The 27384-nt window shown below is 40.3% G+C and overlaps 1 protein-coding gene and 1 long non-coding RNA gene across 2 annotated transcripts; both read left to right on the forward strand.

The window, feature by feature from the left end:
- The first annotated feature begins 1075 nt into the window (after positions 1 to 1075).
- Positions 1076 to 18079, forward strand: CANX (calnexin). The gene is made up of 15 exons (XM_053461830.1): positions 1076 to 1184; positions 8590 to 8799; positions 9010 to 9083; positions 9785 to 9843; positions 10805 to 10946; positions 11524 to 11605; positions 11818 to 12010; positions 12193 to 12382; positions 13275 to 13388; positions 13475 to 13631; positions 13849 to 14064; positions 14253 to 14372; positions 14963 to 15098; positions 15562 to 15659; positions 17231 to 18079. The coding sequence occupies exons 2-15, from the start codon at positions 8593 to 8595 to the stop codon at positions 17282 to 17284; spliced, it is 1842 nt and encodes a 613-aa protein (XP_053317805.1). The 5' UTR covers positions 1076 to 1184; positions 8590 to 8592; the 3' UTR covers positions 17285 to 18079.
- Positions 18080 to 18676: 597 nt separating this feature from the next.
- Positions 18677 to 19520, forward strand: LOC128490098 (uncharacterized). The gene is made up of 2 exons (XR_008353914.1): positions 18677 to 19063; positions 19124 to 19520. It is a non-coding gene; the product is annotated as an uncharacterized LOC128490098 (long non-coding RNA).
- Positions 19521 to 27384: the final 7864 nt, after the last annotated feature.

The raw sequence follows: 27384 nt of genomic DNA on the forward strand, positions 1-27384 counted from the left end.
GAGGGACGCGATCACCCCAGAGTTATTAACGTACAAGGTACCATAACATCAGAATATGACATATTGAAATATCAGCCAGGTTTTTATAACCCAGCTCATTAGGAGTGTCGTAAAGCGCTTGGGCCACACACTCCCCTCCCCATGTGACACCAAATGGGCATCTCCCAGAGACAAAGGAAGAAGATTCCTCGCAGAATAAAAAAAATTAATTTCTTTATATTTTGTACAAGGGACTGTAACAACGACAACTTTCTGTAGGTTTTCTGGGATTGTATCCTTATTTTATACTGATTTTGTATGTTCTCTCTCTGTAACTATTACCAGCTGTCAAGCTGGTTTTTACCATTAACCATTTCACACCCACTTAACAGCTGAGTGATCCATTATAAAATGGAAAAATTTACTTCTTTTTTACAAAACTTTATTTAAAAACATCGTTTCTACTATTTCTACACATATCATTGGGACCTACTGCTTCAGAACACTGTGATCCAGCCATACTTAGCAAGCATTCTGAGATCTTAGGAAAGAGGAACAAAGGGATACGGGTGACAAGGAAGTACAGTACCTCCTAAACAGGGACACTTGGGATGTATGTAACCTTGATATCAGAATTAACTGGGTGACCTGAAGTAGTACAAAATGACAAAAATATAACTTAATATAAAACAGATCCTTATAAGATGCTGGTTAACGTTACGTGCACAGATTGTAAGCACGTGTTAAGATTCTGTACGTGTATGACCCATTCAGCCATGACAGGGGGGAATGAATGGGGCTTTATCATCCATTTTGCGCTAAAGCACTTCCTTGTCTTCTTACCCTCGCCCTCATCCGCCTACAAACCTTAGTAACCCAATTACCTTTCAGCGCTTCGTCGTCAACTAACCAATCAGATCTATCCACGAATTGAAGGTCCATGAAGGTATCCGCCCTGTATATGATGGACATTTCTTCTAGTCAATAGGTTGCCAGGGTTTCTCTGTAGGCCAGGCTTGGCCTCTCCCTCCATCCAATAGCATGGCGTGGAAGGGGCGGAGAGAGTGCGCACTCCGGACAGTTTCGGCTTCCCTTTTAGGCTGAGGCTCCACCCTTTTTGCTTCACTCCCGGCTGGACACGTGACGGTTCCGTTGCTGCAGCGGCGGGTGGTGTACCGAAGTGAAGAGGCGATCGTGTCCCGGCGGTGAGAACATTGGGATGGAAATTGGGGCGCATTGGTCGGGAGGGGGTACGGTTTCGCGCTCGCTTTAATCTCCTACTCGGAAATAGGCCCGGTTCTGCATTCTGAGGATCCAGGCGGGAGTAGGCCTCGCCCCAAGTAACGATGTTCGAGGTGTCTCTTTATCCGAAGCCCGTAATGAGGTGTCATCTGTCACTGAAATATGTCATCCTGCATTGCATATGTCAGCGATCTTATTCCATAACACGATAATCCGAATAAGATGTATTTTGATGAATTAGAGAGATTCTCGTTTTCCTAAACTCCGGTTTTCGTTCTTTCGTTTTTTTTAATCATGCATGTAAAGAATGTAAACAATACGTACATGTCATGTGTGCATCATAGGTAGTGAATGGGAACAGTAGCAATGTAGTGGTTTGGAACCTTCATGTTAATTATACAATGTGTGCGATTGTTCAGATATTTAATATATACAAATGATGTCACCTTCCCCTGGGATGATGTCAATAACCATGCTTTCTGTGAATAGGGGAAACATATGTTTTGTCTTATTGCATGGATTCTACATCACTGTTGTGATCATAGATGAGAAGGTGGTTCAGGGTTATACATGGTTCCAGCCACTGATGACGGAAGGCATAATGGAGACGCCTACCCTGGCGGCTGCTATTAAATTAATGATGCATTGCACAGATCAACCCATTGTACAGCGCTACGGGATGTGATGGCGCCATATAAAACCAATAAGAACCGGGCTTATTCATTCAAGATAGGTGCTGATATAATCCAGCCCTTGTTCTTCCCTTAGACCGCGGTGGAATGTTATCTACAGATCTGGGTAAAAATTAAGATCCAGATAGAAACTATAGGGATTTCTGCTTATAGATAAATCCTAGAATTTGATGGCAACCATTTGACTCTTCAAATCTGCCAGTTTGTTTCCTGATGTAAAGACTCAGATCTTAATCAGTCCTTTGTCTTCTGCCAGAAGACTTTTCTTCCACCGTCTCAGTAACACAATACTTCATTTAAATATTAGGAGTCTGGTTTAACAGATCACTAGGATTAGGGGGGTTGGTTATGAGGTAGAAGGTGCCGGAGCGCCTGGCCGCGTGACTGTAGAAGGTGCCGGAGCGCCTGGCCGCGTGACTGTAGAAGGTGCCGGAGCGCCTGGCCGCGTGACTGTAGAAGGTGCCGGAGCGCCTGGCCGCCTGACTGTAGAAGGTGCCGGAGCGCCTGGCCGCGTGACTGTAGAAGGTGCCGGAGCGCCTGGCCGCGTGACTGTAGAAGGTGCCGGAGCGCCTGGCCGCGTGACTGTAGAAGGTGCGGGAGCGCCTGGCCGCGTGACTGTAGAAGGTGCGGGAGCGCCTGGCCGCGTGACTGTAGAAGGTGCCGGAGCGCCTGGCCGCGTGACTGTAGAAGGTGCCGGAGCGCCTGGCCGCCTGACTGTAGAAGGTGCCGGAGCGCCTGGCCGCCTGACTGTAGAAGGTGCCGGAGCGCCTGGCCGCCTGACTGTAGAAGGTGCCGGAGCGCCTGGCCGCCTGACTGTAGAAGGTGCCGGAGCGCCTGGCCGCCTGACTGTAGAAGGTGCCGGAGCGCCTGGCCGCCTGACTGTAGAAGGTGCCGGAGCGCCTGACCGTAGAAGGTGCCGGAGCGCCTGGCCGCCTGACTGTAGAAGGTGCCGGAGCGCCTGGCCGCCTGACTGTAGAAGGTGCCGGAGCGCCTGGCCGCCTGACTGTAGAAGGTGCCGGAGCGCCTGACCGTAGAAGGTGCCGGAGCGCCTGACCGTAGAAGGTGCCGGAGCGCCTGACCGTAGAAGGTGCCGGAGCGCCTGACCGTAGAAGGTGCCGGAGCGCCTGACCGTAGAAGGTGCCGGAGCGCCTGACCGTAGAAGGTGCCGGAGCGCCTGACCGTAGAAGGTGCCGGAGCGCCTGACCGTAGAAGGTGCCGGAGCGCCTGGCCGTCTGACCGTAGAAGGTGCCGGAGCGCCTGGCCGTAGAAGGTGCCGGAGCGCCTGGCCGTAGATAATCTTGATCTGATCTACTAGGCAAACACATAAGTTATACATCCTTGTGATAAACAATAGAATGGCTCGGATATAGTAACCAAGACACCAAGTCTGTGGATGAAAGGATCTCATTGGATATGGAGGATTTCAGTGGTGTTTGAGCAGAGAGTCTCCAGAAATATCATGCCAGGCAACAATGGCGGTCTGCAGATAGAGGAAGTTTCTTCAGTGCCAAACTCCATATAGAGAACTCTTAAAGAATTTTTTTTCTTCATGGGACCTTTAAGTGCAAAAATAGAAACTAGAGTTAGACTATTTTCTATTTGATTTGAAATGATCAATTAAAGAATTGTTGCTGCTATAAAATATGTATCATGCGGAGAATGTGACAACCTTTCTTCTTTGTATATCGGTTCAAATGAATTGGTAACAATTGCACGCGGTGGGGGGGGATTGCTGTTTGATTTAAAGTGCTGTCGTTAACTGGATAAAAAGACTAGCTGGGTAAATAAAATTTTATTCATAGCAGCTTCTATTCTGAGTTCCCTGCGCTGCCGTTCAGGAGCCACTAGGTGGTGCTCTGTAAACCAGCAGCTTCCCATGAGAATGCCATTCACCAGTGTTATTTTCTGTAGTAGACATTCTCTACGTGTATGTTGTGTGGGTTGGCTACTGGCCCGCGAAGCAGCTTGGTCAAGCAACAGCATCTTTGCATAGCTTTATGTAGCGGAAACAAAATGCCTCACCAATGTGCCTTAGATTTATTTCAACTGTCCATCGGTTCCACATCACCGGCAAACCACAAATTAGTAGCAATATATCTAACCGAATCCATCCTGTTCTGTATGGAACAGTCTGAAGAATCAATGCTCTTCTTAATGAAAAATGTCCTTAGATAACCAGTTTGCAGTTAAAAAAAAAAAGATAGTTTTATTTAGTTCTTTAGATTTCTAGTGCTTGACTTTCATTTCATCTTCATAGCACAGGACTTCCCAGACTTTGGGAATTGTAATCGGTCGTAATGTGAAAATTGTAGTGAACGTGTAGGAACAATTCACGTGTTCAATTTACACCAGAGGTGCTCCTATATGTAACATCTATTGTGTGTCTGTTTTAGAATTTTTGCCATCTGATGCTATTGTGCCAAGTGTTTTTGTTTGTTTTTTTCCCTTAAAAAAAAAAAAAAAAGCTTTTTCCCTGTTTGTAATTTACAAAGCTCCAAATATTTTTGTTTTTAATAAATCAAAATGAAATGCATCTGGAGGAAACATCTACGCAACGATAATTTTCTATTTAGGATACATTATAGTTCAAAGGTTATTCAGCATGAAATAGAGCTTAGTTATTTTTTAAAGATATTTTGTTCACCCCTTCAGTTAATAAGCATCAACGTTTAAGCAAATACAAGAATATGTACGAAATAATTGTTTATTAGTTGAATAAAACAATTTAGATCTCAAAATATGAGTGATTAACCTATTAAACTAAAATCAGTTCTGATATACCTATACTTTATACCTTACCTTTAACTGACCCAGTCATTCATAAAGCTTGACTATAATTGTTAAGCATAGGCTATGTGTTATTTATTGATATATATTAATCCCCGACTATCTGTGAACAAGCTTACTTATTAGTTAAGGCATTTCACACTCTGATGGAGCAGTCAAGGGAAAAACTAGCCTGCTTAAGGATGCCTGTGAGGGTCAAAGTTCCCCAGTTTACTTTGGTTAGAATATCCACACCTAACTGTAATAAAGCTGGCACATGTATAGTAATTACTCATGCATAGGAGCTTAAGATATTTGTGAGCTATAGAAAGGTCAAAGTTGTTTTAAAAAATAAAATAAAATGTTTTTTAGTAAATGTAGACAGTTGAGTGCATATGATACATGTATACAAAATAACATGACACTGAATGTGAAGTCTTCATGCAGCTTTAGTTCTTCATTGTACCACCTAAGTAAGCATTACAGGTTTGCACAGTTGTTGCCTTTCAAGATGAATAAGATAAAACCAACTAACTTAATTCCCAATGATCATTTACTGGAAGCATAGAAATTTGGAATTGGGCGGCAGGTTAGATTCAACCTGTTTTTCCAGATGCTGGATTTTCAAAACCCACAGTGAGGATCTGACAGTGTGTGTGTAAACTGTAGTATCATAATCAGTGTGTGTATGTGTAAATATATAGTGCCAGAGTAAATATGTCTACAGTATTGTAGTGCCAAATTCAGAGTGTATATATGCATAGTGGTAGTGTGTATGTACTTAACCAGTCTTAAGTATAAGTCTTAATTATACACCTTGTCATTAAGGGGTTAACTGCAGTGCTTTACAAAGTGGTGCAGCATTCCACTGTGTTTTATTTGCCCCAATAAACATCCTTTAACTGCAGATCAGGGGGTAATGGAAAATGAAAACATTATTGTGGAAGAAAAAAAGCTGGCTCCTACATTTTTTGGCTTGATCCTAGATCTAACCCAAGTTTGTTGACCTCTGGCTTAAAGGTGCATGTGCTCTATTTTAACAGAACCTGTCATCAACTGATGTGGGTGGCTGAGTGCGATACATATTAAGTGTGACACTTTTAGTGCTAGTGAAATTCGTTTGTTAAAACCATTTGATTAAGAACATTCTAGGCTGATTAGTAGATGCTGAGCCTGCTTTTATTTTGAATGGGTTCAGGATGTATTGCACAAGATACAGTCTGTGGTTTAATTGCGGGTGTGACTGCTTACCAGTGTGTGTGTGTTGTAGTAATTTCTGTTTCAGAGGGATGCAGGGTGGAGCTGGTGGGTACTAATGTCTTACCCCAGTGTCAAACCGGTCTGACTCCTTTTTAATAAGCAGAGATGGTTAACCCCTACCAGGTATGTCGTGGGTTAAAAATGGCTCCACATTGCTACAATCGCAAGGTCATTACTGGGTCGGTTTTCGGCAGATTTCTTGTACAGCCAATCGCATGCACAGACAGTAAGCACAAGCTTTGTCTCTGTTCTCTGCATCTAATATGATCGTGAGCTGGAGAGACAGAACAGTAAGAAAAAGTGACTTTTTTAACGTATACGTTTAAGTGGATTTTGTGTAGTTAATGTGGAGTTGGTTTGATGGGTTTAGTGTTGGTTAAGAGCTATTAAAAACGTTTTTTGAGAAAAAAATAGAAATAAAAATTTGAATAAAATGATATAGCGATATAGGGTGGTTTGTAAATTTGGGCAAGAAAACAGACGTATTTATAGTTTGTTTTTTGTTTTTTTCTATTTATTCTAGCTGTTTATAACTTTTATATACAATAGAAATGTCTCCCATGTATGAATATGGTTAAAAAAGCCATACTTGTCTCCAAAAAATTATAATTTAATGGGTACACTAAATTATAAAGAAAGATATAAGTTAAATAAAAGAAGGGGTCCTTCTTTGAGACTCTGCATAATTTATAAACTCCTCCACACTGTACATCTGGTGGTGGTAAGCCCTGCCTATTGGTATATGCAGAATAAAGGAGTGCACCTTAACATAGAGACTACAGCCAGTGTTGAATAAAGTATATAAAAATCACTTCATAATCCTAGTAGCCATAGATCGTTATAACGCTCTACTGAGCTTTGTACCATTATCCATTAATTTTATGGAGACATTCCTTTCATGTCCCCTAAATGAGAATGATCAGTGGAGACCTGATACATTTTATACTCCTTACCCATTTGTACTGCACTAGATATTCTTATTGAATTTTGTGCTGTTTGTCTTCATATAACGTTATTTCTCATAAGATAATGGCAATCACATGGACAAAGCATGCATATGATTGGGTTACTATATGTCAGTGCTCTTATACCATATAATTGCATATAATGGTTGATCTGTAGAATAAATAATGCTCCATTTTGACCCATCACTTTTTTTATGCCCTCACATTGTTGAGTAGGTGGTTCTTTGCGCAATCTAGTTGTTTAATTTCTCAGAAAAGGTAGTCCCCAGACAGTTGAGTATTAGGTTAAAAATCCATTAATCCATTGAGACACAACATGCTTCTTTTCCTCTGCTGTGGAGGCTCAGCCACTATTACTCATAAAGCAGATCTGTCACTTGAAAATCTTACATTTTATAGTTTGCTTCACTCTATAAACCTACGTAATGTACTACAAAGCATTTTAAAAATTGAATGTAATAATGCTGACTTAATGATGCGTGGCTCACGTTTCCTCTTTAAACCTAGGGACATTTCTTTTTCTAAATAGTTTGGAAATGTAAAAAGAAAACGCAATATAATATCGAAAGGCCAAATATACGTATGATTATTGGCAGTTTTGAAGACTGTATAATTTCTCCATTTTGGGTGTGGGGGCGTTTTTTCTTCATTTGACCTCAAACCAGTAACATTGGGGTTTAGGTATAGAAATTGATTCTGTTCTAAGGTTTGTAAAGTGGATTTATCACCATAGCAACTGCTGGAATTGACCGTTGCTGTTTAAACTATATGGGCAGAGCAGGACGTGCTTCCTAGAACCGTTGTAGATGTATGATGAGAACATTGCACCTGAGGTGTGCAGAAAAACTAAAGCAATTTTGCTTCTGGTTATTGGCATGATGGACATTATTTTACAACCATATAACGCAGCGACTTACGTATAAAAAGGGATTTGCAAAGAGGTCTTCTCGCCACAGCGGTCAACGGGTTTGGGCATTCAACTCTTTCCACTGCTTGCCGCGTGTCTCCTAATGTATGTGCATCTGTCACTTTTTACAAAACCTACATTTTACAATTCCGTACACTAAATTATCCAATAAATTGTTGTATATAGCGCCATCATATTCCTTATGTACATATTTTAAAAGCATACATACTATACGATGCGGAACCTGCAGCTCTGCTTTTCCCTTCCTGCTGCTTTATTAAATCACATTGGTGTCCTAGACAGACAGTGGTATCTTTTCTTTGTAACGATATTACAAATCATCTGTATTCTTCCACCTCAGGACAAATACATTGCCTTTTTATTATATTAAAAGATCTTATGGCTGTCCAAGCTGTTCATTCCAGATCATGTAAAAGATCATTTCATGGAAGCTGAGATCTGTCTCTAGATGTGGCAGGGCTGAAGTTATTGACGTTATGTAATAACCTTTAGTTACCTCGTTTCTCATCAGCCTAACTTTGCGAAAGGTTATCGACAATCTGCAACTTTAAACTGAAATTGAAGAATAAACTGTTTATGTACCTCCACCTCTCCTGCCAACGTCACCTCTGGTGAATAAGCCCCAGTGTTTAGCTGCCTTTCTAAAGGTTGCTAGACCAACTCCCCTTATTGTCAACTCTTCATTGGCTGTGAATTTGTGTTCTTTTCTATGCTAAGTGGTAACTTAACAAATATTTAAATTGTATTCCGATTTTAGATCATGGATATGAAATGGCTTATCTGTTTGACCTTCCTGATCTTTGGAGTAGTAATAGTTCACACTCATGGTGACCATGATCACCACCATGACCACGATCACCACCACCACGACCATGATGATGATGATGGGTTGGATATAGATGACCTTGATGTCGAGGAACCAGAGGAGTTAAAGCCAGAAGTCAGCACCCCGCCTCCTGCTCCAAAGGTTAGTGTATTTATCTGAAAATAACTCCCACTGACATATTATTTGCAGTATTGGATTAGTAGAGTCTGGTTTTGTCAGTTTAAAGTAAAAACATGGAGCCAGATACTATAAAGAATGAGTTGAATTTATATAATTGACCACCCTCTATGTTAAAATGCTGGAGCATGACAAAGACGCACTAATCTGACTCTATTGTATTTATTTTTGTAGGTTACCTATAAAGCCCCCGTCCCAACTGGAGAGGTCTACCTTGCAGAGTCCTTTGATAAAGGCACTTTGGAAGGGTAAGAATAAAATAAACAAATATTTACCATCAGAGCTACATATATAATGGATATGGATCAACGAGAAATAAACGTGCATAAAACATATCATCGATGGCTCCTGTAATGCATGGGAAAAAAAGAAAAACCTTATGGCCCTGGGCTACCTGATTAAATGTGTCAGTGTGGTTACATTGAAAGAGAAATTTCCTGCTGGCGACTTATGTCGCTGGGTCTGTAGAGACCAAAACTGGGTCTCCTGCCACATTACCTTGCTTGTTTATGAATGCTGCAGCCCCTGCTGCTGTACAGAGGTACCCTACTGGTTTGCCATTTAAAAGTGTTATTTGTACAAAATAATTTCAATTTATGAATATGGTTTCAAAAGAAAAGTCCTCCTGGTGCTGAAAAAAACAGAGTCCACTAAGAGAAAGAGAATACAGTTGAACAGAGACATAGTAACCCTGAAGTGGCGTTGAACAAAACCTCAGGCTGTAGGTAGTTTAATTTTGCTGTGACAGTTCTCGTGTAAATCCAAGAAGTACGATTGAAGTGTACATTGCTACTCTATTACTTTATTATGTTTACGCCTTTAAAACACTGCACGTCATCTAAAGTATTACTGTGTGGCCACCCGCTTCCCACGTGAGGGTAACGTTTGTTGGTATTGTACGCGTGCCAGACACTGACCTATTCACAGAGCATACAAAATCTTCTTGCAGTTGGGTCGTTTCCAGGGCCAAGAAAGAGGATACTGATGACGAGATCGCCAAGTATGATGGTAAGAGCTTCTGACGAGCTTCTATTACGGTTTCCAGGTTTCTTTTCTGTCGATCACTTATCCATTTTTTTTAAAATAACGGTTTCATGATGCCTAGCCTTCGTTCGGTACGAAGACAAGCAGCAGTATTGTTTAGCTTGAGTTTTGTTGCGTTGCCCGGCGTGCTTGCATCAGATGCTGCTAGGAGAAAAGTCATTGGGCGATGTGCTACTCGGGTATAAAGCACATACTCCTTGTCTGATTAATTCAACAGAAGGAAAACCTGAGACTTCAGCCGTGTCATCTGAAAGTAATTAATACAAATTAATAAAATGTAGGGACGTTATATTAATGTATGTTAACATTTTAAGCAATCATTCTGTTAACGCTCTTGTGTGCCAAGGCCCGCACGTGGCTGTCATAGAATGCGTTGGACCTCTTCGCCATTATTGTGGAGTGCTCTTGGTTTTTTCCTTTAGTCTTTAGCACTTTCTTGTGTCTGTTACAATGAATGGATCCCTATTAATGTAATCCAATGTTTAGAACTGCTTGTCTTTCTTATGTAATGATTTTTCCATAGAAGGTGACCCTTAAAATAAATGAAATATTGTGTACTGTGTCCATGGATGGCCGTGAGCCTTCATGCTCCTTGTGTAAGATATTCTTGTTATGTTTTGTTCTGTTTGGAAGCCTTTTCCATCAGCTTTGTACGCATTTTTCATTGGATATGCTACATCTTCCTTCTGTAATTCTTTGCGTGTAGTTGGGGAAACATTATGATAAAGGTTAACAGTCGTTCTGTAGGCCACGAAATCAACCGATGGACCTGTAGCTTGACAGATCAGCTCTATCGTGCAGTCCCACAAAGCCCTTTGTCCAGGCTGCAGGAAGCTCTGAAAGGTTATCTGCTTGCGTGGCGCGGGTTTTGTGTTTCATTTTAAACAATCAACAGGACGGATCAGTGATTGTTGCCCTTTCACAGGTAAATGGGAAGTGACTGAAATGAAAGACTCTAAGCTGCCCGGGGATAAAGGACTCGTGCTGATGTCACGCGCCAAACATCATGCAGTTGCCAGTAAACTGAAGAAGCCGTTCGTCTTCGATAAGAAACCTATGATTTTGCAGTAAGTATGGTGAACTCTTACTTTGTGCTGGGGAACCATCTTTAATAGCCATAAAAATCCTATCCAGATCCTAGGATTTGTCTTTACGGTTGTAATATATAGTAGGATTCATAACCCATCCTAGGCTTGATCTGTTAGAGGATGGTTGACTTAATTTGGGCTGGAGATGTTTCACCTGTATGTAGGTCCTTCCTGGCCTCATCTTAAATTTAATTTACCACCTTCTGGTTGGTTGATGTTGTTGGTTATTGTGACGTGAACTCAAGAAGATTTCTTCATGAATATTCCAGGTCTTGTACTTTAGCGAATAATTGTCTTCCAAACAATGACTTGCTCCTACCGCACGGATATAATTAAATAAAAGCATAAAACCTATTTTCATGATCAGCTCCCTTTTTTGTATAGGGTTTTTTGTTATTTCTATTGGCTTGCAGTAGTTTGACTCTTACCGATGGCGCCTCCATGCGGTGCGCTTGGCTGAACAATAATCCTAGGAGGCATTTGTATTCCATGTTTTCATTACTTTTGATGTTGGGGAATTTTGTTTTTAATGTCAGCAAATGTTTCTCTTTTTAAGGTATGAAGTCAATTTTCAGAATGGAATAGAGTGTGGAGGAGCTTATGTGAAACTCCTGTCTAAGATCTCTGGTCATAACCTGGTGAGTATTGTTAAGATTATACTTTTCAAACTCAAGTCTTGCTTGCTCCTTTATTTTGGCCACGTTTGCATTGAGCCGGACCTCTTTCATAGGTGGCAAATCAGCATTTGGCTTCAAAACCAAACCACTTAAAATGTGAATGTGCTGTAAATTCCAACTTTTGTTAATGTCAGCCATTCTAATGACCAGCTGAACACTTTCCCCATCTTCAGGATCAGCTCTATGACAAGACTCCCTACACAATTATGTTTGGACCTGACAAGTGCGGAGAAGATTACAAGTTGCACTTCATCTTCCGTCACAAGAACCCCAAAACGGGAGAGTACGAGGAGAAACACGCAAAGAAACCCGATGCAGATCTCAAATCTTACTTCTCAGACAAGAAAACTCATCTCTACACGCTAGGTAATGCTTTGCTGACACTGTGCGGCCCTTATGTTTAGAAATTAGAAACCATTACTGTTAACTTTTAATTTTGCATTTTATTTTTTCCGAAATCTTTCCTTTAATCTAAATGCATTTGCTGTCTTCCATGATGGATAAAACCGGCTGTTTTTTTCTAAAGCATGTTTCTTTCTCCCACTCAGTTCTGAATCCCGATAATAGCTTTGAAATACTGGTTGACCAAACTGTTGTAAACAGTGGCAACCTTCTTACTGACATGAACCCCCCGGTGAACCCTCCCAATGAAATTGAGGACCCAGAAGACGAGAAACCCGAAGACTGGGACGAGAGACCCAAAATTGCAGATCCCGATGCTGTCAAACCAGATGACTGGTAAGTAGTAAGGAAGTTAATAGGATGTTTAAGTGTTGGAGCTGCTTACCACATCAGCCTTACTCTGCTTAGTTACATGATTTAATATCTGGTTGGATGATAGAGAGCATAAGATTCCACAACATAGACTTTCTCTTTAGTCTGCAAATTCAGGTTTAAACACATTGAGGGATGGAAAGTAACACTCTTAACTTAAAAATGATTCAGACAAATATTTCGGGGTGCCTTTTGGCCCATTAGTTTTCAGACAACAAATTCCATTTTCTGCCCGTTAGTTTCATTGTGGTTTTCTAATTTTGTAAAGGAAATTTTTTGTCTAATGCCCATTCACACACTCACGCATCACATGCTCTGGATGTCTACCTACCTTCTCTGCCAACCGTTCTGCCTCTTCTCTGGCATCTTCTTGTTTTTCTGTCTTCGTCTGCATTTCTGTGGACATGGCATCCTGGTAAACTTCCTTAGAAATGGTGGTTGGGAGACATTCAGAGAGCTTGGGAGTGAATGAGCCCACCAAATTTGAATGAAAAATTTGCTTAATATTCATTCGTTTTGTCGGGGGCTTGAATTATTTTCGCATGAATAGTGAAATAATACAAACTTTGTATGAATTCAGATGCATTTAATCTACTAAACGCTACTATGTATTTATACAAACATTCTTAAAGCACTGTCCGTGTAAATTGTAGATAGGTGGGGTAAATCCGCATAGAATGTGAGATTAAGTATCGTGTCATTTTCTGTTACAAAACTGTAATCGTTTTCATTTTTCCAAAGAAATCAGCGGTGATCTTTGTCATTCTGGTTATTCTTTAAATGTCTATCTAACTTGTGTGTTCTTTGGGAATTTGTTCCGGGTTACTGATTTCTGTACGACCCTTTCTGTATACAGGGATGAGGATGCACCCGCAAAGATCCCTGATGAAAACGCCGTGAAACCAGAAGGATGGCTGGATGATGAACCCGAGTACATTGCTGACCCAGATGCAGAGAAGCCAGAGGACTGGTATGTCCCACCAACACTTCTTGTCTTATTCCATTTTGTGTCTGTAGATTTCCAAATTTTAAGATCGTGTTTATTATTTCTCCTAGGGATGAAGATATGGATGGTGAATGGGAAGCCCCTCAGGTGGCGAACCCCAAGTGTGAGTCTGCCCCTGGCTGTGGAGTCTGGGAACGCCCAACTATTGATAATCCTAACTACAAAGGCAAATGGAAGGCCCCAATGATTGACAATCCTAACTACCAGGTGAGGACTTCTTCCTGGTGTACCAGTGATCTGTCTGGAAGCCACCCTCTGTACAATGAATAATGCTCGGTGGCTTTGATTACCCTTATTTCTTATCTTTAAAGCTGCGATTGTAAACAGCAGTTAGTTTTAATTTTTATATGGCGCGAACACTCCTATGGGCCATAATTGAAATAACTTTAGTAAATGGGTTTTGAGTCATGCCATTTTGTTACAGGGCATCTGGAAACCACGAAAGATTCCAAACCCAGATTTCTTTGAAGACCTGGAACCATTCAAGATGACTCCATTCTACGCCTTGGGGCTTGAGCTGTGGTCAATGACATCAGATATCTTCTTTGACAACTTCATTGTGTGCTCTGATAGAGCTGTCGCTGATGACTGGGCTAATGATGGATGGGGCTTGAAGAAGGCAGCGGATGGAGCTTCTGAGGTAGGTCAATGGTGTCACCTCCCAGAAACAATTGCTTAGTTCATATATATGTAGCTGTTTGTATGCGCTTTGTGTACTACTTTTAATTGTAATGATAGCATAACTCCTATAGACATGGACATGTGAATCTGATGTGTTAATTTTATGTTGATTATGTCTTTAATGATAAAACTTGTGATTCTTTTCAGCCTGGTGTTGTGGGACAGATGATGGCTGCTGCTGAGGAGAGACCCTGGCTTTGGATTGTCTACATTCTGACTGTGGCTCTACCAGTCTTTCTCATCATCCTGTTCTGCTGCTCAGGAAAGGTAAGACATAACATGATAAGAATGACTCCCATTGTGCACTGTTGCTCAGTAATTGATAATTATTACATATTAACTGATTAACAAAGTTGTTTTTCAACACAGATAATTGTATTGCTGCTACTTGCATATAAATTGATCACAACCCCTTTAAATGTATAGCTGTTTTTTTGTTCTGAGGCTGACATTGATATGGTGTGTCTCCTGCCCCAACTCGACTCTGTTTCCTAGCACGCATGTTTTGTGGAACCTATAATCACTATTAAGCAATGTTACCTAATCAGACACTTTGTTAGAGGAGCCAAACATGTCTCTAATGGTGTAAATATGGGTAACGTGTGTTTGTGGTCAATCTAACACTCAACTGGTTGTAATAAAAGTTGGGAATCTATAACTTATTTAAATTAAAATATTAAAAAAAACAACTCTTCAAGCTTTAAATCTGTTTGGTAATTGTCTGTTTCTCTCTAATATATGGTGACATTCAGTGTTTTGAGTGTGGTGTCTGGTTTTTCCTCTCTGTGCTTTCACTGTATCCGGATGACTTTTTTGATCCTATATTCTCCTCTAATCACCAATATCCATAATTGCAGAAACAGACAGCAGATGCATCCTATAAAAAGACCGACGCTCCCCAGCCTGATGTGAAAGAAGAAGAAAAGGAAAGCAAGCGTGTAGAGGAAGAGGAGGATGAGAATGCAGAAGAGGAAGAAGGTGATAAGGAGGGAGGTAGGTACAATGAGTTACTTTGACATCCCTTTACAAATATCTAGTACAGAGTGATAGAAAAATACTTGAAAAGTGTGGTCCTTGAGTGGAGCAAATCAAGGTTAGGATTGTGTGAAGCAAATAGTCTTTTTAGGTTGTATACACTGCAGTTTTTCTGCATATGTTAACAGATTGCGCAGATTGATTTATCCTCTGTGCTCTTCATCATGGGGCTTGTTGAAGGCTTCTAAGGTCTTGCTAGACATTAAATAGAATAGCACAGTTTCCTATGTTTCTAAACACAAGCAATCTACTTCAGCATCTCAGCAAAAATGTGTGATATAAGGTTCATTTGGGAATTTTATGAAAATAATTGGCAAGGTTAGATTTGTTGGATGTTTAAATGGCTTCTTGAGTTCAGCTGTCCTCCACATTGCCCCTTAGTGAAATTAACTGTACGTGTGATACTGTGTCTTGCTAATAGTGGAAGAGAATCAGGAAGAAGGTGAAGGAGATGCTGGACGTGGCAGCCAAGAAGAAGAAGAAGAAGAAGAGGAGGAGGAGCAAGAGACAGAACCCAAGGTGAGACAACCCAACCCAGTGCACCCAGGGTTTGGGTGGACTGGATCTCACTAATACCTTTAGTGCATACATATGGGCTACAGAATAGCCATCGATAGCTACCGAGTCGTCATCAATAGAACATAACGACTGTTGTTGTCGTCTTTATGTGTTTCAGAAGATACTTAAAAAGAAATTCACATTACTTTGTTTGGCACCTACCACTGGTGTGCACAGAATGCATTGCAACACGAATGTCACGGTGGCAGCCATATTAAAAGTTGCTGTTGTACAAACGTTAAGTGGTTGGGCACTGAAATAACAGGTCCTTGTCTTGGTTTGTAGGCTTGGATTTGGTAGCTGGTGCCAGAGGATGTTCTCTTTACAATAACGCAGTGACTGATCTATTGATGCTGCGTTGTAGAAAGAGAGACACTTGTACAGCTGAAAATTTACATACAGCTAGGCTAAAGACATTTAAACTCCTTTTCACAACCCCCTTCATGTATTTCATATTACCATAAATTTTGTTCGGCATGTCAACAGTGTAGTTGCATTATTTGAAATGTTTAGGGCATTGCCATTTGATTGCTTGATTTGAATCAAATACTTCGAGTAGCCCTCCATAAGCTTCTTGCAATACCTAGATGGAATTTTTGCCCATTTATCCTGACAGAACTGGAATAACTCAGTCAGGTTTGTGTGCATACTTGCTCACACGCTTTTTCAGTTCAGTCCAAATTTTCTATGGGATTCAGGCCAGGGCTTTGTGATGGCCACTTCAGTCCTAAAAGCCATCGTGTTACAACTTTGGAGGTGTGCTTAGGTAGGGTTACCATATCCTGGTGAGTAGAAAAGAGGACTCCATTACCACCCACTCACGTGTGGACACAATGTTTTTTCCACACAAGAGGACATGTCCAGGGAAAATGGGATATATGGGAACTCTAGCTTGGGATGTCCTGTTGAAGATCCAGTTGCAGCCAAGCTTTAGCTTTCTAGCTGCTGTAGTAAAGTGTTTCTTCAGTATTTCAGGATGATCCCTTTTCTAGCAAAACACCCCCACATTTATGATTGTCACCCTCATGCCTTACAGTTGGGTTGGAGTTTTTTGGGGATTAAAAGCCCCTCAACCCTTTTCCTCTATACATACATTCATCTGACCAGAGAATGCTTCTTCAAAAGGCGAAGTTTTCATGCTGGTGATCACCTGCAAACCTCATTCAGGCCTTTTTATGCTGGTCTTGGAGTAGGGGGCTTATTCCTCGTTCTTCATTCTTAATGGTGAATATAGATACTTTGGTACCTGATGCATGCAACCCCTGCACCAACCTCTTTTTGGACAATTGGCCAAAAGATCCTAAAAAGTCTTTGCATTAATTTCTGGAAAAACTTGGTGTTTGTAAATCGTTTTAGTTACCTTTTATGTGAATGGAGTAGTTGCCGTTATTAAAATGCCAAAGGAAACACACGGTAACATGGAATGTGTGAAAACGTGAGTTTGAATGTCTTTAGCCTAGGTTTTCGGCCTCACACAGAATATAAATGCAAGAACATAAGATCATTTTCTTTGCGGGGTTTTTTCCCAACAGGAGGAGGAAGTTCCAAACAGATCTCCCAGAGTCCGGAAATCGAGAAGAGATTAAAACTATACGAAGATATCCAGTAAATGAACTGAAATATTTGGCAAAGTTAATATAAATAAAAAAAAAAAAAAGCTTACCGTTTGTACAGAGTTGCAAAGAAGACCACCACCTGGGAGCACAACGCACTGAAAGCCACAAGGTCTCGTTATCCCCCCCCCAAGTTTGAAGCGGAAAATTTGCAATTTTAAAGCGACGTGTCTAGATGTTGCGATTGCAAGTGTGGCAAAAAGTAAAATCCCATCATTCCTGTAACATGAATGCATTTAACATTAACCGACTTTTGTGGGAAATGCAGTGTAAAAAAAATAACTAACCTCATTGTTTTGGGTTTAAAGTTCGTTTCAAAAGAAGAAGAAAAAAACACAGTATAGTATTGCCAAAATGTTCAATCTTCAGTGTAATGAAATGTATTAATTCTAGAAAATAAAATTATGGAAAACCTTAGGAAAATATTGTTAGGTTTAAGATGCAGGATGTCTTGTGTGTTTTTATTTTGTTTTTCATTTGTTGTTTTTTTGGACCCCATTCCTTAACTCCTTGAGCCACCCTTGCCTCCTCGTTGTTTTAAAGAGTACTTCTAAATGTGTAAAAGTACATGCTTCTTTGGCACCAAAAAGCATGTTTGTTATTCTGACACTGCGCATGTTTGCCCTGGGTTGCCGCTAAGCTGCCAGCTGTAACACAGGAGGGCCTTACTGACCAAAACATTGGAACTCCGGTTAAAATAGGTTCAGCAGGGATCTCCCTCTTTATGTGCGTGTGCATATGTAAATATAAATATATACATATACCTTTGCTTTGTGTGCTTATTTTGGGGGGTGGGGTCTACAAAAAAATGTCAATTTAAATATAATTTATACTTTGTTTCTAAAAACAACAATCTTGAGTAGTCCCGCTTTCTTTATTGTCCGCTACCTGTTTGGATTGATGGGGGGCTTGTTGGTTTTTCGACGGCCCTTGACTGAGAAGAACAGCTTGGCATGTTTCCACAGTGTTACTTTCTTTCTATTGGCCTGCGCTTCAGGTTGAGTGGTACTATAACAAAAAACTAACAAAAAAATATCTGCAAACATTCCTAGCAAAATTGAAAGTGTTTTTACTAATGGATGTTCAAAAGCGTGTTGCCCTCAAGTCCAAATGAAGTCTTCCAGTAGATCATTTTGCATGTAAGGATGCATGTTTACGTAACAAATAATATCCAACGCTCTACACACCTGCCCTAAAACAAAAATGTCCCCTCGTTGGTCATTTTTTCCAGGACAATGCAAATAGTGCTGGGATTGAGTCCCGTCTATATGTTTATACGGCCCACGTACTGCAGGGTATGTAATTCATCTTCTAAGGCTTTAGTAAATGTGTCTTGGGAGAGAACGGCTGAGCTACTCGCCCTTCTTAACAGCCGTTATGTGACAGAGGCTCCGTGTAGGCCTCGGGGTTCTTTATTTGATTAGAGGCCTTAGCACTGTGTTCCTTATTAACCTACTTTGCCTCCGAGGGGTTTGCGTGACAATAAAACAGCAGCGCTTTAAGAAAGCCACACGAATGCTGTTAGTTTAGAGCAGTCCACTGAAACTGCTCACTATTTAATTGACAATTCCCGTGCTTCTCTTCAAACGTCTTGCCTAGCAGATAATCATGGGAGGTTACCATTGTAGAACGGACCAAGATCTTCTGTAGACCAAACGCCCCGTGATGCCAGTGTGTTGGATCTGTTCAACCTCACTGATAACTAAGTGGATATTAGATGAGTGGTTTTGTTAGTTGTGAGAACACCCTGTTGTAGTCCAATGCTGCGTTTCTAACTCGCTGCTGCTGAAGAATAAATGTCAACTTCAAAAGTGGCACTTCTGTTAAATGAAATGACCTTTTCTGTCCTGTATGGCTAATACGGAACTTTGGTTAAGAAAAACACCCTTTAAAAAACTTGTATTAATTGGGAAATAAGCATTTTCTCTTGGTGCTTGCGATGTTACCTGCTAAATGTCTTTACTGCGGGTGTAACCATTGTCCAGGGTTACGCAAGACTTAAAATACTCAATGGCTGGAAACGTCAAAAGATAAAAATGCTTATTTGGCAAAGTAAATGTGATGGTGTGTTCTAGCAGGCAGGCCTTTCAATGTCTAACTGTGATGTTTTTCATTTACTCTTGTAGCGTTTGCACCATAAAGTATATTGTTAATGTTAGGGTATAGAGTATAAACACAAAATAAACATTTTATATATAAAAAAAAAAAAGTGTTGCTGCCATTGTTGTCTGTCAATCTATGTGGAAACAGCCAGCCTTCTAGAGATGTACAAATGGAGAAAATGGGTTAGTATCCCTTGCATTTATATATATACAGTCTGTATATATATATATATATATATATATATATATTTGCCCCTTTCCTGATTACATCTATTTTTGCTTGTTTGTTACATTTAAGTATTTCAGATCAATTTATTTTAATATAAGACAGACGACATGAGTAAATGCAAAATGTAGCTTTTACATGATCTTTATATCACTCATGTGAAAAAGTAATTGTCCCCCCCCCCCAAAACTAATAGGTGGTTATGCCACGCATGGCACCTAAATTAAACTCGGGACGTTGACTAGGCCACTCCAAAAACTTCATTTTGTTACTTTTGAGCCATTCAGAGGTAGACTTGCGTGGGTGCTTCAGATCATTGTCCTGCTGCTAAACCCAACTGCACTTGAGCTTTAGCTCGTGAACTGGCAGCCCAACATTCTCCTTCAGGATTTTCCGATAGGGAGCAGAATCCATGCTTCCATAACAAGCAGCCCCAGACCATTACACTACCACGGCTGCCTTGTTTTGCTGTTGGTATGATGTTCTTGCTGTGGAATGCTGTCCATAAAGTTCCACTTTTCACTCATCAATCCACAGAATATCACCTTGCAGCTTTTTCCCATGGATGCCATTTTTGCAGCCTCTTTCTTATTGTGGAATTGAGAACACTGACCTTAACTGAGGCAAGTGAGGCCTGCAGTTCTTTACATGTTAGTCTGGGCTCTTTTGTGATCTGGAGTCATTAATGTGCTCTTGGAGGAATTTTAGTAGGCCGGTGTCTCCTGTTTTCTCCGTAGATGATGACATTGTGGCTTGCTGGAGTCCCAGAGCCTTATAAATGGCTTTTTAACCCTTTCCAGACTTATAGATGTCTGTCTCTCATCTGTTCTTGAATTTTTTTAGATCGCAGCATCATGTTTTGCTTCTTGAGACCTTTTATGTTATGAATTTAATTTGGTTTATTGGTTGTAACTAAGGGGGCAATAGATTGTATAGATTTTTTTCTTTCGATTCATGAAATCATTTAAAACTGCATTCTGTGTTTACTCTGGTTATCTTTGCCTAATATTAAAATTTGAAAATTATGTGAAAAATATGCAAAAATAGAAGAAATTCAGCATGTTGTTTTCTCTCCCTCCCTCAGTTTTCTGGTGATGTACCACAATTTGACCACTAGGTGGTGTGAAAAACTTGTATGACTTAGGATCTTAAAGGGGCATTACCATACTTTTAGTTGCATTAAGGCAAAGTTTTCAAACATTTTTGTTTTCTATTTTAAAACATCTGAAAGCTGATTGTTGTGATTGTCCTATCTGTGTTATGTTAACGAAATCGACTAAACACACAGATACCGTAACATAGTACTGCATAACTAACAATTGAGTCTCTTTGGATGAAAGGATTTTCCTGGATAAAAAGCCCTCCATTAGCTTGAGTGTCAGGGAATGGCAACCAAAAGATAAAAAAGCTTTATAGGAACAAAATGACAAACTTCACCGTATATTTCATGATCAATGAAAATTATTTTTTCTGTGGGACTACTTGTTTAAAAGAACAGAACTTCTTACAACTGAGAAAAACTACTCTACTCTGCTTTGTCCTGCAGACTCGATCGTTCAGGAATTAAAAATAAACAAATCAAACTTGTTGGCCTTTAAGAACCTGGCCTTGGTTTTGCACCTACAACAAAGTTATACAACAGGAACCAGATAGACCAGGAGGTCCATAACCTTCGTTACCACCTTACTCTCAGTCTAAGCTTCTCCGGTTCTCCGAGTAAGGTGTCCTACTCTGGGGAAAGTCTACCAAAAAAAAACCATACTACCAATAATGACCAAACACACCAGTCATAATGCAAAGTAAAACACACTTTGTTGGGGGAAGAAAACAGGTTTGCAAGGACAACAGAACAATGGTGACTTGGGTAAACACAGAAACACAAATCTAACCACCTGCTGTTATCTCCTGCAATGGAGCATTCAGCATGATGGGTGAGGGTTCATTTGGTGGACCAACAGATTTGAATCAGAAAAGGGGGAACAGTGAACAATTAGGAGTGTCTTATTGGGTGGGAGTGAAAGGGGTGACCAACCAGAATGCTGCTTACAAATTGATTTCTTGCAACTTTTTTCATGTCTTTCTGACAGTAGGTCATTTTTCTAGTGCACACCGATGAGCTTAAGTATTAAGACTATTTTGCTGTTACGTGTCAAGCATTGTTAAGGCTTTAGTATTCCCATTCGTATAGACAATGTCTGTATTTGCTCTTAACGATGGTTATGTTAAGATTGTGTTTACCTTTTAACCTGACACTATTTGTGAAGGTTTTTTAAGTGTATCCACGATGCAATGATCTGACCTCAAATGACACCAATCTAGTTTGATCCGACATTAGGAAATACGGCCACACTCTGTCCTAGATCAAGTGAAACATAAGTAAGCCCTTCTTTAAACTGCCTTTTAACTTTCAGTTTTACTGTTTTGGTTTTTACCTGAACTGATCTTTAGGACACATACCTTAATAGTCTAGATTGTAAACTCGTTTGAGCGGTGCCCTCACCTTTTGTCTCTGTAAGTCAATTTGTTATGTTACATACTACTTGTTATGTCCTGTCTACCCATTTTACAGCGCTACGGAATTTGATGGCGCTATATGAAACAATAAATAATAATAATCCCCTTTGGAAATGTCAAACTTATACATTTTTCTAGTAGGTATATTAATTCCATCTAGTGATGTATAGGCATTATTTCCATCATTCCATCATTCCAGGTCATGAGAACCAGCTTGATTCTGGTGGCCAGCAAACAGTCACTCACATACATAAATACAACATTAGTCATATTACCTTGTTTAACACCCAGGTTCAGTACTGGTCACACATGAGCATAGCATCCCAATATGGACTGGCCAAGGGGGCAATACCCCTTATGGTCTGCTCACCCCAACCATAGTTACATAGATGTGACCAATTGGCCCATCCAGTGTGCCCTTTTGTAATCTCTTTTAACTTTGAATTTTTTAAGATCCCTTTATACTCATCCCAAGCTTCTTCAATTCATTTGCTGCCAATTCCTTTAAACCCTACTCTCAAAGCAGTGTTTTCTGTTCTTTTGCCTATTGCTACTTTTTTTTTTTTTTTTTTTTTTAAATCTTGCCCTCCATTTTGTATAGGTTGAGTCTTTTCGGTCAATTGTTGTGCTTTGTGAATGATCATCTTATTGTGATGGCCAGCTTAGCCTCTTTTAGAAAATGTTGGCAGTCTCCCAGTGAATAAGGATGTATTCACTCTAAATCATTCCTTGCACACTGCCTGGTGTTGCGCAATTGTAAACACTGACAGGCATGGGATACCACAACAAGAGAACACACTGCAAAATAAACTAGTGGTCTCAACAAAAACTAAACTAACAATTAGAAGACCAATATGGGGAGGGACATATCAAAAGTCATGCGTGGCAGTACAGTCTGTTCAGAGAAAGTACAAGGTGGGCAAACAAAAGAAATAAAAGCTGCTTTAAGCAGGGCCAGCCCAAAACATTGTACTGTGTGAGTCAGAATTAAATGCTGCCCCCCTCCTACCAAAACCACACCTGCATCCATTATGTTACATCATGAGTAATAACTTCACTCTCTCACACACTACCACTCAGGTGTTCTCTCACACTCTCATTCACACTTCTCTCGTACTCTCTCAATGTCCCTTTCTCCTTTCGCACAACTTTGATTCTTCCCTTGCCTCTTCCTGTTCTTCTGTTTTCTTTCTTTGTCCGCTTCTCCCTGTGCCATATAACTTCGGCCGCTTCTCTGTGAACCTGGCCTCCTGGTGCACTTCTGCGAAAGGGTGGAGTTTCCAGACTCACCCTTTTCTATGATTGGAAGAACAGGGGAGAGCCTGTCCCAGCGGCCCCGCCCAGAATAACGCAGATAGATTTGCAGATAAAGAGAGGTGCAGAAAAGCTTCTCTTTCTCCACAAATCTGACCCTGAAAGAACCTGTCTGGGCCCCACGTAAGGGCTGGCTCTGGCTAAAAGTATAAAAGACTTGAGATTGTGTTTAACCCCTTAAGGACCGGGCTCATTTTTCGTTTTCTACCCTGTGGGACCGAGGCTGTTTTGACACTTTTGTGGTGCTTGTGTTCAGGTGTAATTTTCTCCTCACCCATTTAGTGTACCCACATAAGTTATATATTGTTTTTTTCAGGACAAGATGGGCTTTCTTCAGATACCATTATTTTGATCGTATCATCTTATTTACTATAAAAAAAATAAAAAAAACATGGTGAAAAATTGAAAAAAAAAGACATTTTATGACTTTTATTTGAAAAATATTTTACTCACCTAAAAACGCAAGTAAAAAAACTAGCTAAATAGATTCTACTACTTGTCCTGAGTTTAGAGATACCCAATGTTTTTATGTTTTTTTGCTGTTTTTTGTACGTTATAGGGCAATAAGTACAAGCAGCGTTTTATGATTTCCAAATCTTTTTTAACAAATCTGGTCAGTCTGCCTCCATCTCCTCTTTGGAACATCTTTGAAGCTGGTTAACTCAATTTAACCCATTCAAACCATATATTTTTGAAAATTAGACACCCCAGGGTATTCCAAATGCTGTAATTTTAACCCTTTCCATGCACCAATTATACAACTACACTTTGTCAAACTTTGTAATAGTAATTTTTTTTATTTTTTTTTCCACACAAATTGTACTTTAGTTATAGATATACAGGTTCTGGTATATGCCACTGTCTAACAACACCCCAATGTGTGTTCAGGAACATCTCCTGAGTACAGCGATACCCCACATGCATGGGTTTGTCAGATTGTTTGGCTGGTAAAAGGCTACTTTTGGGGCATGCGTAATTCAGGTGGTCATTTGGTCATTCTGCCTCCATCTCCTCTTTGGAATATCTTTGAAGCCGGTTAACTAAATTTAACCCATTCAAACCATATATTTTGGAAAACTAGACACCCCAGGGTATTCCGAATGCTGTTATTTTAACCCTTTCCATGCACCAATTATAGAACTACACTTTGTCAAACTTTGTAATAGTAATTTTTTTCACACAAATTGTACTTTAGTTATAGATATACAGGTTCTGGTATATGTCACTGTCAAACAACCCCCCAATATGTGTTCAGGAACATCTCCTGAGTGCAGTGATACCCGACATGCATGGGTTTGTCGTGTTGTTTCAGATTTAAAATGCCACATTTGGGAAGTGCGCTTTTTTTCTCCATTTTGGTCAGTCTGTACCTATGCCCTATCTGTGAGCTAGGCCACTCCAATTTACCCCATCAGCCATTTTTTTTATATATTAGACACCCCTTGGGTATTTGAAGTGCTTTTATTTTAACTCTTTGAGATTTTTGAGAAATTTTAGCACTTGCTCAAAATAATAAACTTTATTTTTTTATTTTTTTTTTTTTTTAATACTTTTTATATATTTTTTTTTTACACATTTTGCTGGTACTGGATGGTTCATCTAGTGACATCACTGCATAATTATTTTTAAATGTTAGCACATTTTTTTTTTTTTCATTTTTTTTTTTTTTTTGAATATTTTACTAATCACATAGTGATTAGAAAGCTGGGCTCCATTGACTTGTATGGTTGAATGCAGTACCTGTATTCAACCAGCAAGTGGAGCCAGTTCTCTAGAGGGTCTGGAGACCCTCTAGCGAACTTTTTAGTCTCTCTTGTTTTATTTCCCGGGCCGCCGCCATCTTACTTGATGGCGAAGATCACCGGCAGCTGCGGCTGTGACCGCTCTCCGGAGCGGTCACAGCCCACCTAAAGGTAAGTGTTTGGTGTCGCTGGATGCCTCCTGATCGAGGCATTCCAGCGACACCATTTAAGTTTAGGAGGCGATCGTTGATCGCCTCCTAAACGCTTTTAAAACGGGCGTCCGCCGCCATACAATGTATGGCGGCTGTTGACGCCCCGGGGAGGGGCCAGACATGGCCCCCGATGCCGATCTCGGCCTTGCTGAATGCCTCGACATCGAGGCATTGCAGCAAGGCCGTTTAAGCGAAGAAAGTGATCCTTGATCACTTTCTAAGCTTATTTAACTTTTTGACGGTTCAGGACCGTCAAAGGTCATTTAGTGACCTTCTTGTCATGACGGTCCTGAACCGGCAAAGGTCGCGAAGGGGTTAAATCAAGAAAGGCTGTGGGCAGGAAAATAGTTAAACAATCCAAGGTCATGCAGAGGTTATCATTTGAGAAGGTTTTCTCAGGCTATGTAGACTTACATGTCAGTTAACATTAGAACCATAGTGAGGAAACAGATACACGTTATGAACAACAGTATGTGGCCACCCCTTCTAATTAGTATGTTTACATGTTTCAGCCACACCCATTGCTAACAGGTATATGAAATCAGGCACGTGGAATGTCATCTCCATAGACAAACACTGGCATTAAAATAAGTCATGCTAAACAGCTCAGTGACTTTAAGCATGGCAGTGTCATAGGACGCCACTTCTACCACAAGTCAGTTTGTGGAATTGCGGCCCTGCTAGATCTCCCCCAGTCTGCTGTAAGTGCTGTTATTGTGAAGTGGAAGCATCTATGATTAACACAGCTCAGCCACAAAACAGTAGACCACCCTCACAGAGCAGGGCCACCGAGTGCTAAAGTGCACCTGTCCTCTGTAGTTGAAGTACCCTCACTTCACTGTTCTATTGTGAAATAACTTATAATGTTGCCATGTTAATATAACTGTTATATAAAGCCATACAGTTTAGATAATGGCAGTGTTCTGTGTATTACAAATCCATTATGCTGTTGATGTAGCTGATTACACACAGAATGTACACCTGGGAAATTCCCAAGGTAGACTACATAGATCTTTACCTCTCTGGAAGTGGTTTCATGAAGGAGCATGGCTAGCAGCAAGTTGGGGTGGAGCTAGCCTCATACAGTCTTTTAAGAGAAGTGGGGCAAGGAGTGCCCACAGAAAGAAGGAATTTAAGCAGGGCTTCACCCAGAGGCTCCTGATCAAACACAGATAATTCACATGTATGATTGTATGTACAGTCTTCTGAAAAAGGAAGTACACCCTCATTGAATTCTCTGCTTTTACATATCAGGACATAATAGCAATCATCTGTTTCTTAGCAGGTCTGAAAATTAGGTAAATACAACCTCTCAGAATAACACATGGCATAACACAGTGGTGAATCATAAGGTGTACTTAGTTTTGCATACATGGCTTCTCCATTTTGGCTTTTCTTTAATAAATCATGACACAGTGTAATATATCATGTTTTTTTTTGTTTTGTTTTTTTTACCTGAGGTTGTATTTACTTAATTTTTAGACCTGCTAAGGAACAGATGATTGTTATTAGGTACTGATATGTAAAATCATAGAATTCAAAGAGGGTGTACTTTCTTTTTCACACGACTGTGTAGCCAGTTCTAAAAAATAGGCACCAGACCTTGGTTCAGAGACATAACCGCTTTTACATGTTTTATTTCTATGTCAGACTAATACATCATCTTTTCTAAAAAATAAAAAAAAACTTAACTGCATTATGTGATCTGTTGAAGCATAATGCTGGAATATGATGCCATATGCCTCTGCTCCACTTCTATACATCTCCAAGAGGCAGCAAAGGAGCTGTGACTTTTATATCATTGTCAATTTAACAGTTCATTGGGTCAGTTGTGATCCCCCAATCAGTCTAGGATTACCAGTACCTGCAAAAGCAAGACTATGGGACAGCTCAGCAGGACCGTGCCAAAAATCTGACATTTGGGAGTTATGCCCTTGTTCTGTCCCTTCCTTAAGGAGATCTG

The sequence above is a fragment of the Spea bombifrons genome, chromosome 4, assembly GCF_027358695.1.
Source record: "Spea bombifrons isolate aSpeBom1 chromosome 4, aSpeBom1.2.pri, whole genome shotgun sequence".
Lineage (NCBI taxonomy): Eukaryota > Metazoa > Chordata > Amphibia > Anura > Pelobatidae > Spea > Spea bombifrons.